At 41.4% G+C, this 12707-nt stretch overlaps 1 protein-coding gene across 2 annotated transcripts in view; it reads right to left on the reverse strand.

The window, feature by feature from the left end:
- Positions 1-12707, reverse strand: part of CTNNA3 (catenin alpha 3) — a 1035346-nt gene that overhangs the window by 33221 nt on the left and 989418 nt on the right. For both annotated transcript variants that reach the window (XM_060241118.1, XM_060241119.1), the window contains one exon: positions 1970-2075. In XM_060241118.1, coding sequence (XP_060097101.1) covers positions 1970-2075 — 106 coding nt within the window. The remainder of the gene's footprint in view (positions 1-1969; positions 2076-12707) is intronic.

A 12707-nucleotide genomic window follows, 5' to 3' on the forward strand; every position in this document is an offset into this window, starting at 1 on the left:
CATCCTCAGTGGCGTTGCAGCCGGAGCAGGCGCTCTGACCTTCTTGGCTGCTGTGCATTGAGTGCTGTGCATCAATGCACAGCAGCCAAGAAGGTCAGAGCGCCTGCTCTGGCTGCAACGCCACTGAGGATGTTCTCCGCAGCTGAGAACGAAACGTCTGGAAGGAAAACTTTCTCCAGTAGAACACGGCACTTGAGCCCGAAAGATTCTACAAACCCTAATGATGTTACCAGCCGTGAAAACCTGAAATCTTTGATAACACCTCCATTAGTTACAGATGCTTGGTTTCCCTTGTTCTCTGTGCCTGGCTCTTTTTAATTGGCCAAGAAGACACCCTTAGTAGCCAATACAAATGTAGGATTTTAATTTTCCTGAAACTCATGCATTTAGCTTTCAAGTTAATCAAAAGAAGTAGAGTTAGAAGCTAAATAGAATTGTGAGTAAGCTGGTTGCTCAGAGTCCTTGAAGCTCTCAAGGGAGGCAGCCAGTGTGGCTGAACTCTTCTTCCTGCTCCAAATGGGATTAAACATGAGTTCAGCCCACGATCTGAGAAAACAGAACTCTTTCTAAGGAAGCTTTGAACCCTGCCTTGGGGGATACATCTGGCACGAAGTAGCGCAGAACTGTTTGCATTCTCTACTTTTTTCTTTTTTGCCATTTTAATAAGTTTTCCGCTATTTGCATTTTCCAAATGCCATACAAACCTCTGCTTTACTGTTTATGGGGGGGAAAGTAGCTTTTGCTTTCTGAATATCAAACTGCGTCTTCACCTCTGCCTTACCAGCAGCATCCGGTTACATACAAGGCTCTCTCTCTCTCTCTTAATACTATTATGCTATACTCTTTTGTATGAAAGTATTTGAAGAGGCATGCATCATTGGCAGCCTTCAACAGTCAAGAAAGCCCGTCATACACTCTCAGCTTAACCTTCCTCACAGAGTTGTTGTGAGGATAAAACAGAGCCAGGGGTCATTGCATAGAGAAAGAGGTGCCAGAGCTAATTAGCACAGCCCATTTGCTTAACTCAGTTGCATATGCCACACACCTTTGACATCACTGGAAGGTGTACTGCATTATATCAGCTCAGCATCTCCCTTAAAATGCTTCTTGAATTATAATTGTCATAATAAAGCCATAATAAAGTCATAATAAAATTGCCATAATAAAAAATTATTAAATATAATAAACATCATATTGTTTAAATTGCTTTCTCTTATGTGACTACAGTGGCTTCATGAAGATTCCCATCTGTCTGCTTTAGACGGTTTATTTTTTCATTTTTTGTGGGGGGAAATATTAGGGTTGTCAAATCTTAGAGTTCAGCAGAAGTCTCACAGGGAATTTAAACAATGAAGCCCAGAAGCAAACAAGTATTTTTTTTTGGGGGGGGGGGGTAAGGAAGATAGAGCCCAAAACGGAGGAGATGAGGATGATGTAAGCTCCTAAACATCCCCTCTGGGGTCCTTTTTTTCTAGGCTGGGTATAAATGCAGTAAATAAAAATAAATCCCCAAATACTCAGTTTAAAGTATCAGGTCCTACTGGAGGGCCAGTACCAGCCAGAGTAGACAATACTTACCCTGACAGACCAACAGGTTGACCCAATATAAGGCAGCTCATGTGTTCAGTGCCAGTTCTCCCCATTCTTTGTTACTGGTTCTCATGCCCCAAATTCATTCTCAAAAATCCATTTTCAGTTCTTTTATTCCCATCTTTAAATCACCTTTCAATATCTATCTGACGTGATGAGTTGCTTTAATAGCTAGGATTCAGTGAGGCAACAGACTCCTGTTTAAAACGAGGCCTTGCCTTTTCAGCAATATCAGAGCCTTTATTGGATTACTGTCTATTTCATCCCATTCTCCGAAACCTCATTTTCATTATTGCTGCACATATCAGTTATCTCCAATCATCAGCACCCGTAAAAACCAAAACAGTAATAGATGCCATGCACCACTGTGTTAACCTACCTGGTTAGAAATTTGCCTTGCAAGCATATCCATTCTGGATCCTGACTCTGATATCATTTTTGCTGCATTAATCACATCTGATGTATTCTTCAGCGGCCCTCTTCCCCTTTACCGAAAAAAGACAGGGAAAGTTAAGTATGTACATTCAGAGAGAGGGATTTTAGATACATGCTTATTGTTGTGAGCAGGAGAACAGCAAAGTTGTGTGAATCCAAACCTTTTGCAAGAATAAGATGAAATAGTTTCTGCACAGTAAAGTTCAGGAAGGCTGAAATTAGACTCAGGCGCGCAAAATCTTTTAACAATCCCTGGGCCAAAAGAAGTACAGTTGACCACCAGCAGGACCAGGGCTTTTTCTATGGCGGCCCCCGCATGGTGGAATGCCTTTCCAGAAGAAATTAGAGCTCTGCGGGACCTGGTACGGCTTGCATTAAACTCTAAAAGAGAGCCAGTTTGGTGTAGTGGTTAAGTGTGTAGACTCTTATCTGGGAGAACCGGGTTTGATTCCCCACTCCTCCACTTGCACATGCTGGAATGGACTTGGGTCAGCCATAGCTCTGGCAGAGGCTGTCCTTGAAAGGGCAGCTGTTGTGAGAGCCCTCTCCAGCCCCACCCACCTCACAGGGTGTCTGTTGTGGGGGAGGGAGATAAAGGAGATTGTGAGCCGCTCTGAGACTCTTCGGAGTGGAGGGCGGGATATAAATCCAATATCATCTTCTTCTTCTTCTTCTTCTTCTTCTTCTTCTTCTTCTTCTTCTTCTTCTTCTTTCGGCTTGCATTTAACATATGAGGCAGGCAACCGCTACACTATAATATTTACCTCATAGCTCTGAGAGCCCAACCGGCACTATGATAATAACATTTGAGTGCCAACATAACAGTAGTAATAATGTCAGTGATATGTGAGCGCCAAAGCAATAATAATAGCAGCGATGGTAAATGAATCTTGGATGATCAGTTTATAGTCTTGTAAACTGTTTGTTGTTTTCTTATATTGTCTTGTTTTAAGCTGAATTGTTGTTTTAAAATGTTGTTAGCTGCCCTGAGCCTGTAAGGGGAGGGCAGGATACAAATTTGATTAAATTAATAAATAAATAAGTTGTAAATAATCTTTTCTGCATGGCCATCCCTTGATTTAGAAACACTGCCTTTTGCTTTTTCACACCTGTGGATGAGGGGCTGGAAAGGACTTAAAACTGGCAGGGGTCTTAAACCCAAACACTGAAGCAGCAAATCTCAAGTTTCTTGGCAAGCAAGAGACTGAGGGAAAGATGACCACATTTCTTTTGATCTTCACAGATGTGGGCTTTATTTTAAGCACAGAATAAGGATGTGCATTGTTTCCAAATTAGTAACAAACAGGGTTGCCAGGTCCAACTCAGGAAATATCTGGGGACTTTGGGGGTGGAGCTAGGCACAAGGTTGTGATAAGCATGATTGAACTCCAAAGGGAGTTCTGGCCATGACCATTAAAGGCCCCGTGCTGCTTTTAAATGCCTTCCCTCAGTTGGAAATAATGGAGGATAGGAACACCTTCTGGGATCATGGAATTGGGCCCCCTGGTCCAATCTTTTTGAAAATTGGGGATGGGTTGAGGAGAGGCTCCAGATGCTATCTAGAAAATTGGTGCCTCTACCTCAAAAAACAGCCCCCATAGAGCCTCAGATACTCATGGATCAATTCACCATTATACTCCATGGTGACTGGTCTCCGTAGTGTACAATGGAATGCCCAGAGGACATCTCCGCTTGTTTTCTGATAGCCCTGAAGCAGGGGGAGGGCCTCCAACTAGGGGTCCCCTGCCTCTAACTGGGGATTGGGGACCCTAGAACAAACAAAATAAAGAAAACCATTGGTTTCATTCATTTGGATATTGAAAATGAAAGTACAGGACAATGAATTCATGGTATTTGTTCATCTCATTTGGAGAGGAGTAACAGTCCCCTTTTGCTTCCCTTCCTTCTCCTTGTCCTCCTTCCCTCCACTGGGCTTATCTGGCTGGCAGCTGCCTGCAGTGGCAGTTAGCTAACCAGGCAACAGGTGGGCCGGGACGAAGAATATTGAGAAAATCTACCACAATTACAGTATCAAGAAGAAATTCTCTCAAGAAATCATTTTTTTAAAATCTTGTGTTGCCTTGAGATAAAGTCATTTGCCTTTTCCAAGAATGCTTGTAGTCTGGAAGAATGAGTGACCGTTTTGTGAGGGCATGCCCCTTTTCGTGAATGACGCTTTTGTGAGCTACAGCACATTTTGTGAGCTACCAGCACATTGTGAACTACAGCACATTTCCAAGGACACATAAGTAATCCTAGGATATTAATATTATTGTTACAACACCGTCATTATACGCAATGGTGCTTTACTGACGAGAGAAGCATAAACCACAGTTCCACACAGTTCATACCATCAAAAGCTACCTAATGTAAATATTCTGCTTCCAGATGACAGTTTTCAAGCCACTCAGAGACTATGAGAAGAGTCTGATACAATTTAGCTTTTTTTTTTTTTGCATAATGAGGAGAGGAAGGCAATGAGAGGAGGGCAAAAATGTAGAGAATGTGTAGAGAATGAGCTCCTCATTGGTTATTTTTTAAGACCCTGACTGAAGGGCTGCTAAGCACGTGCAGAGTGCCTTCCTGCAACCCTTTAAGCCCCTCTAATTATCAGAATTTGTGCTACTGGCCTGAGAAAAGTGCTGTCTGTGATAACCTTGATGTATGAATTTGGCTTTTATATTTGAGGTACAGATGACCAGTAAACCACTGCAGTCCAGAAGTAATTTTTACTAGAGTTTAGAAATTTTGCATTTGTCTTTCCCTATGACTTGGCTTACTAACTGAGCTATCACATTTTCTCAACTTCCCCAGGATTAAAAATAGGCAGCTTACCTGTCACTGATGATCTTTGATTGGTCATTTGTGCAGTCACACACTGCGTACTAGGCCTGGACTGCAGCCCTCACTGGGAACATTCTAGAGCTAGACTTTTGGCAGGCTTTCTCTCAGCCCTTTGAGGCAGGCACCCACTGTGCATGCCTGGAGCTGAGGGAAACCCCACCCCCACCTCAGTTTCTGTACTAAAGTTCCTATACTAAAACAACCAAAAACATCTCTGAGGTGAACATCTTGTTAAGAAATAAATGAATTGCTATAGGTTTCCTACCTGCTATTCATAGAAGTAATTTTATTCATTCTATCTGCTTGTAGCCTGTTATTGGTTATGAACCATGATAATTAAATGGAAGTTTCATGTTCAGAGGCAGTACCCTTTTGAACAAGGATGTGTTCTTGTGAAAGTGAGGTATATTCCATTTCCACATCTTGTATGCTTAATTTTTTTTTTAAATTGAGAATGTAGTATTTGGCCTTGGGCATGTAGATTTCTCTGGGTATTCCTTATCTGTACCATGGGACTAATGTTGTGCCTTGGAATTCTCTAGTGTGAATTCATTCATTGTCTGTAGCAAGGCATAGATTCTCAAAGTTTTGCATCTTCAAAATAGAGCAGAAATATTCAGCAATGTCTTCTAAATTATACCTAGGGTGTAATATATTTATCTGTGCTTCATCTTTTAGGGACCTGTTGTCTATGGTTCTCATAATCAGGATTTATCTGCCCATAAGGTTGGATGCAACCAACTTTTTCGCTGGTGAAAAAGGAAGAGCTCTTTGACCACCCCAAAAAGTTTACATTGGGGATCCCAAGTGTAAGCCAAAATGCCCTCAAAATGAGGTTGTGGAATTAGTCAGGTGGGCACCTGGCTCACTAGAGATCTTTTACCAATGTATACAAAAGCACACATCCAGAAGAGTAGTGCTAAAATATTTGAGACTTTAATGTAGTAAAATCAGTTGTAATTTATTGGAAAAAATATAGGCTTCCATACAAGATAAAATGCTCATACAATCATACATACAGTCCTAGGAAATATAGATAGATCGATAGGGGAACATAAAGGGTATACATACAGGGTAATATTTACCTATCGTAGCTTTCAAGGAAGACTCCAATGGCGACAAGCGAGGGTGTGGGTAAGGAGCCCGAAACTGATCAGGGATCGGGGATGGATCTATACAGCGGGGATTGGGATACTGATAGATACACACACAAGTAAAGTTGGGTCAGAGGTTAAATAACCTATTGCTGACCTTCAGGGGATGGGAGGAGAAAGGGGAGGCTCTGCAATGACCATAAGGGCTGGACTTATGCAGTAGCCAATGGGGAGTTGATCGGTGACACATTATTGGGTGTTGGCGGCTGACCAATCAACTTGCTGGGTTGGTTGGTTGGTACCTGGTGAGGCTTTCATATTGAAAAGTACCCAGGGGAGGCTCCAAAGTTACCGCTGTGTAGAAGAATGGGAAAATGACTGTAAAAAGAGGCACTTCAAACTAACACTAAGGTGACAATAGGTGTTCAAATTGGTGCCTAGGTCACACCCGGTTTAGACAAAAGCCTTGGTACTGGCTGGAGATGGTCATAGTCTCTTTCTTGGCACCAGTCTTTGTTCTAGGTTCTGTCGATCAAGGGAAGCGACTCCTGAACATTTAAACAGTCTTTGGGGTTGATGGGTCAGCCAAAGGTGACATCTGATGTGTACATGAGCCTTCGGTCCTGCTAGAATGGAAGTAAGTCTGTTGGGAAGTTGACTGCATGTGGTATTAGCCTTCCATGGAGGATTCCATGGTCAGTGCTTCATAACTGTTCGCCTGGACAGCTCCCTGGCGGCGCAGTTTCTTCCACTCCATGGCTGACACTCTGAACGACAGAAAGACGTTCTTTTTGTTTGTAGACACTCTATACCAGTTTAGGGAGTCTAGTTAACTCATGGCTCTTTGTACAACACAAGTCCTTTATATTCCTGGATAGGCGTACTCACACTCCCTGGCCAGATGAGCATGAGTCACCGTCTCCCGGTGTGCTGGCACCCATGCCGGTATTTATAATGTTTAGAAAAAGGGTTTTTTTCCTCACACAAGACCGGTGTATACAAAAGCTATGTGGGTCAAAGAGTATAGTAAGGAGGAAAATGAGCAAAATTGCATGGGAGAGCTAGCTGGATTCAACTGATTGTCTGTTTCAATATTTCCTAGTTTCTGCTTGTGGGAATTATATAAACAGCCTTGCTCCTGACATGTGAGTAGGAGTATCCCCACTTCCAATTCTAAAATATTAAAGGATTGAAAATGGAATCCTGTGGCAATCTTCAGTTTTCATTTTTTATCTTTACTGTCTTGGATATTATAAGCAGTATTGGGGAGGGGCATTTAGGGCTGCAGCAGGAGGGTGAAGGCAAGACAGTCATGCTCCTTAGGTGGAAATCCTTCCACTCATTGATAAATTCTATTGGATCCAAGTTACCATATTGTCTCAAGTAATACATACCAACAGATAACAGCAGCTAGAAAGACAGGAAAAACAAAGTGCTACATCATGAGAACATATCTACAGCCCTGATGAGTCAAATTAGTGGTCCATCTAGTCCAGCATACTGGTTCACACAGTGGCCAACCAATTGCTCTGGAGGGCCAATAAATGGGGCACAGAGGCCAAGACCTTCCCCCGATGTTGCCTTGCAACACTGGTATTCAAAGGTGTCCTGTCTCTATGTATGGAGTTTCCCTTAGCTTACCATATCTAGTAACCATTAATGGACCTGTCAACTCTACCCCCCACCACCACTTTTAAAGCCATCTAGACTTGTGGCTGTCACTATATCCACTGGCAGTGAATTCCGCAATTCTATTATTCATTGAGTAAAGAAGTATTTCCATGTCACTTTCATTTCCTCATAACTGTTGCAGCCATCTAATTAACAAGCTTATAAGAAATCTGAAACTAAAAAATATGGAAGATCACTGGTTTGCACTGTGAACCATAAATATGCTAATTGCTCCATGACACTCATTTTGGTATATAATTTCATCCTATTACCTATCTTTCTGAATTAATGATTTATTTCAAAACCACCACTTTCCTCTTAGAAGAATTCTTACCTGATGGAGATCTCCAATCTCACAGCATGAGTTTATAAATATTTTTTTCAGCCATGAAACTGCTGTCTTTCATTTCCATCCATGCTACAGAATTTAAAAGCAATTATTTTTGTTCCTAATATATTTTTGTTATTCTCAAAGTTGAGATCCTTTGCTTTTCATTGTTTTCCAAAGGCATATTTGGCACTTCAGGGAACCAGATTAATATAAACCGATTTTCTGTTTGATTTTGCTGCCTTGCATTGGCGATAAAGAGCTAATTTCTCTCCCTACGACATCTTAAAATTATTTTAATGCAATTCAAATTGTCATAGCTCAGACTGCAATGCTAAACTCACTTATCTGAAAAGTAATTCAGTTGAAATCAACAGGATTTATTCAACCTAAGTGTGTGTAGTAAACTGAACTGTAAACTCAGCATGCCTTCAGTAGCCATGGTGATGTACAAACATATTTATTTATGAAATTATCACAGAATCTTACAAAGACTGTCAGCACAATGGCTCTGGGGGGCAACATTTGTGTTTCAATGGGGATTGTGCTAGAGAATTCCCTGGTGGATCGTGACCCTAAGTCGCACAAGAATTAACATCACTCTTCATATTTCTACATCTTCTTAGTAACTGTCAGCACAATGGCTCTGGGGGAAAACATTTGTGTTTCAATGGGGATTGTGCTAGAGAATTCCCTGGTGGATCGTGACCCTATGTCGCACAAGAATTAACATCACTCTTCATATTTCTACATCTTCTTAGTAACTGCAAATCTTAGGCAACATTAAGCCAAAATTAAACATTCCCATTTATTAACCTGAACAGTGAAACACATGCTTAAAAAACCGTGCTATTAAATCAACATGATTTACTTAATCTTCTCTGGAACATACTCTCTGTTGGTATTATAACTTTCAAAAGTACAGAACATATTCTTATAGTTTACCTATATATAATATTTATTCTCTGAGATAGCTTACATGGAGACAGAATTACTGGCCCAGGTCACCCATTGAGTTTCACAGTGAGCATGGATTTAGATCTGGATCTCGCCAGGCCTATTTCAAATCTCTAACCACTGCAACATAGCAACTCAACATGGGGGGTACTATTTTGGCTGTATGATAAGGGCATGAGAGAAAAAGCTGGCTGTGATAGAACTATGGAAGTTTGTACAGTCATATCTGCATCCTGCACAGAAGTCCCTGTAACTGCAGGCATATCTGTATATGTTGCTAGTAGCTGGAATTGACCAATTCCAGCTAGTGGCAACACAGAGATATGCAGGTCTTGTCCTCTGGGCTCCAGTGCATCTGCTGCTGGGGGATTATGTGGTAGCCCTATGACACCTCTTTAAAGTGAGACTATTGTCCAAAATAGTCTGATTTTGTATATCAGAATAAAAACATGATTTGTTGTCATATTTACATGCTCCTTTTCCTCCTCCCGTTGCACACAGAGCATGCTAGAAACAGGGGTGTCAAACATAAAGCCCGGGGGTCAGAATTGGCCTGTTCAGGGTTCTTACCTGGCCCACAAGCAACTGGTCTGTATGGAAATGTAAGGTACTCCCCCTTTTATGGTATCTCTTAGGGAAAAACTAATCTTGCATATGATTAAATACATTTATTGGGGCTTTTGTAGGTTTCTCAGTAAATCAATTGCTTTCAGTGCTAAGGGTCAATTGTTTTTTTTGTTTTTTTTTTGTATTTTGAGTTTTAAAAAACTTTGTAATTTGAGTAAAAAATAAATTGGGTTTGTCTGTGTCCTTTATAAAGTTTATTTCTCCTGTACCTGGCATTACATATTATGGCACTTATGGCCCGGCCCAACAAAATGACATTTATGTCACATCAGGTTCTTGTAACAAATGAGTTTGACACCTCTGTGCTATAAGGCTCCTGGGTTTGCAAAGATTTGAACCAATCACTAATGTACTATGAAGTCTAAACACAGGCACCTAGGCAAATTGGAGCTTTTCCCTACATATTGGGTTCTGATCCTAAATTTAAACCTGTTTCAGTATTCCTCGTTGCAGAGAAGACAAACTTTGCGAACTCCATATTTCAAATCATGAAGACTTCAGTCACTCTATGCAAGAGGGAGGGTGTGTGCCATGGTTGCCAGTGGAAAGTGTGGCAAAAATGCTGTTACTCCAACAGCATGATGTCACTTCCAAGGCAAACCTGGAAGTGACATCATCATGTTGACAGCAAGATCCACTGAAAACTGGTTTGTGCTTGCCGCGGGAAAGAGGCGAGGCAAGTTGCAGCCCTGCAGCAACTTGTGTGAAATCAGATGGAAGTGTCAGAGGGGGAAAGGACTCCAAGAACAGAACAAGCCTAGTGAGAAATCAGTCACAGTAGTAAAACCATAGCAATCCCAGTGAATGCTAGCACCTCACACTGAGCTGACATGATACAACTCCTGGGTTTGCGCTAGAAGTGATGTCACACCATCAGAATGACATCACAATCCCCTATACTCAGTCCCCAGTGGGTGTTAGGCACAAGCAATCAACATTTGTACCCATCGAGAAACCTCTCTTGATTACAATGTATGAAAGCAGCCTAAGTGAAAGGCCAAGTTCTCTGATACAAATTTTGGTTGCGAGCAGCTGTGGAGGGATGCCAATGGCAGGGATTGGAAACATTTGCCCCACCAGTGTGCACAGCTGTCATCAGCCACAGGCTTGAACAACTGAATATACTGGAACTCCTCCAGAGATCAGAAAAGAAAGCTGGAGGCAACTTATGCAATTTCAAAACAAAACAAAAAAAGAAGGAAAAAAACAGTTATCTCAGACACAAAGCCACAGGGAAGCAAGAGACAAAGCCCACTTTGCCATCCGCCCCCATGTTGATTTTATGCCTCTTCTAGTGAAGATCTCCTCTTCTAGTGAATAATGCTCCAAATGGACCTGGAAGGACAGGATCATGTATTTGAGAAAAAAAGTCAATCCCTCCTATTGTCTATGATTCCTTCCAGCTTTCTCTACTGTAGCCTGAGAATTCGCAACACTGCTGCCTGGACACAGCTACTTTTAACATGATATATGTAATGTGTAGCCAGGCTCTTAGCTTGCTCTTTTAAGCCATTATTTCATATTTCCAGTTAAGCTGTACTTTGACAGAGTCTTTCTCATCCTTATTTCAGCTCTCTGTTACCTTCTCTTCTTAGCTACAGCTGGAAAGAGGGCTCTAGCCATCTTATTTGGTTGAGTTCTTGTCTTTTATCATTGATGCCATCTTGGAATCTAATCTACGGATCTTCAAAGAATCTTCTAAATGATATCTATTTTACTAGCTCTTCACACAACAACAGTGGTTTACAGTTACTGATAATATTAGGTTTCTTGGTAAAACAAGGGTTGCTGAAGATTAAAGACTTTTGCATACTAGTGCTACTAAAGTTTCATATGATGAGCAGAGTCATATGTTCAAATATCCAGCACAAATATAGTTTCAATTCAGGATCCTGAAAGTGTCCACTTTTGTTTCTTTTCTTCAAAAAGCAAAATTCTAATGGAGATGTATGGTAACCTGCTGTTTCAGCTCATGCCTTGCTTGCTAGACAGTGAATCATTTATTTATTTAAGACATCTCCATATTACCATGTTGCCCCTTACTGCTGCCTCAGACCAGGGCAACCCACATCACCTATAGGGGTTACCTTCCCTTGTTCCTCCTTGGCCACTCTTTTATTTGTTATAGTAACTACTGTTTGTTATGAGTCCAAGTCTCCTACTCATCCCTTTACCTGGGTGTGTTACTCCTTGCTGTCTGGTGGGTTGTTAGTACCTCTGCTGACCCCCATAAGGGACATCAGTCCCTGGGGCTCTGCCTCCTGTTCCCCAGTCAGGATCTTTTCCAGGTCCCTGAATTCTGCATCACCTGATGGCCACAGCTTCCTCCTCATCGACGCCCCACTGTGTCAGGCAATGGAGACTCAAGGCGGTATTCATTGAGACAATGTAATACTTTATTGGAAACTCATAGCTGGAAACAAAAGTTGAGACTAATACCTGGGAATGGGTGTTTCTTAGTCTTATGGAATCTACATCAAAGCGATATCTAAACAAAGGCACTATTCTCAAAACAACAGGGAGTGAAGGTGCAAACTTTCACACGAGAGCTTCTGCTTATCTCTTTGCCTCTGGGAAGATGCTGGCCAGCGGTGGTATCTATTAACGGCCACATTGCTTTGCTCCTTTTACAACCTAAACAAAGTTAACACTTCAAATGTCACCCCTTTGATATGCATGCTAGCTACAATATAACAAAAGGCTGTGGGTTAGTATGGAGAGTCCATTTGGTTAGTATTCTATAATTTCAGTATGATAAAGTTACAGAGCCTGACACACTGTCCTGCAGCCACTGATCTCAGGCAATAGGAATTTGGTGGAGCCCTAGATTTCCTGAGTTCCTGTTGTTCCCTGACACCTTCAGGGAACATTTGAGGTGGGATTTATTACTTAGGTGCCTCTTTGCATTTTTGTTTTGTTCATGAATGTAGCAAATTTTACAATCAGCTCTTTTAATAAGATTTCAAAGGTAAATTTGAATTACTTCTACCACTGATTTCAGTGAAGCTTTCACAGCAGAATCCTATCTCAGATTGTGCCAACAGTCTTTACAAGGTCTTGTTAATCTTGAGTACATTACTGAATAGAACTCAAGAATCTTCCATGCTTTTCTAGATCAGAGTGAGCCTATTTCTCACACACTTTCATACAGAAGGTCTGCC

This window comes from Heteronotia binoei, chromosome 6 (genome assembly GCF_032191835.1).
Source record: "Heteronotia binoei isolate CCM8104 ecotype False Entrance Well chromosome 6, APGP_CSIRO_Hbin_v1, whole genome shotgun sequence".
NCBI classification, from domain to species: Eukaryota; Metazoa; Chordata; class Lepidosauria; order Squamata; family Gekkonidae; genus Heteronotia; species Heteronotia binoei.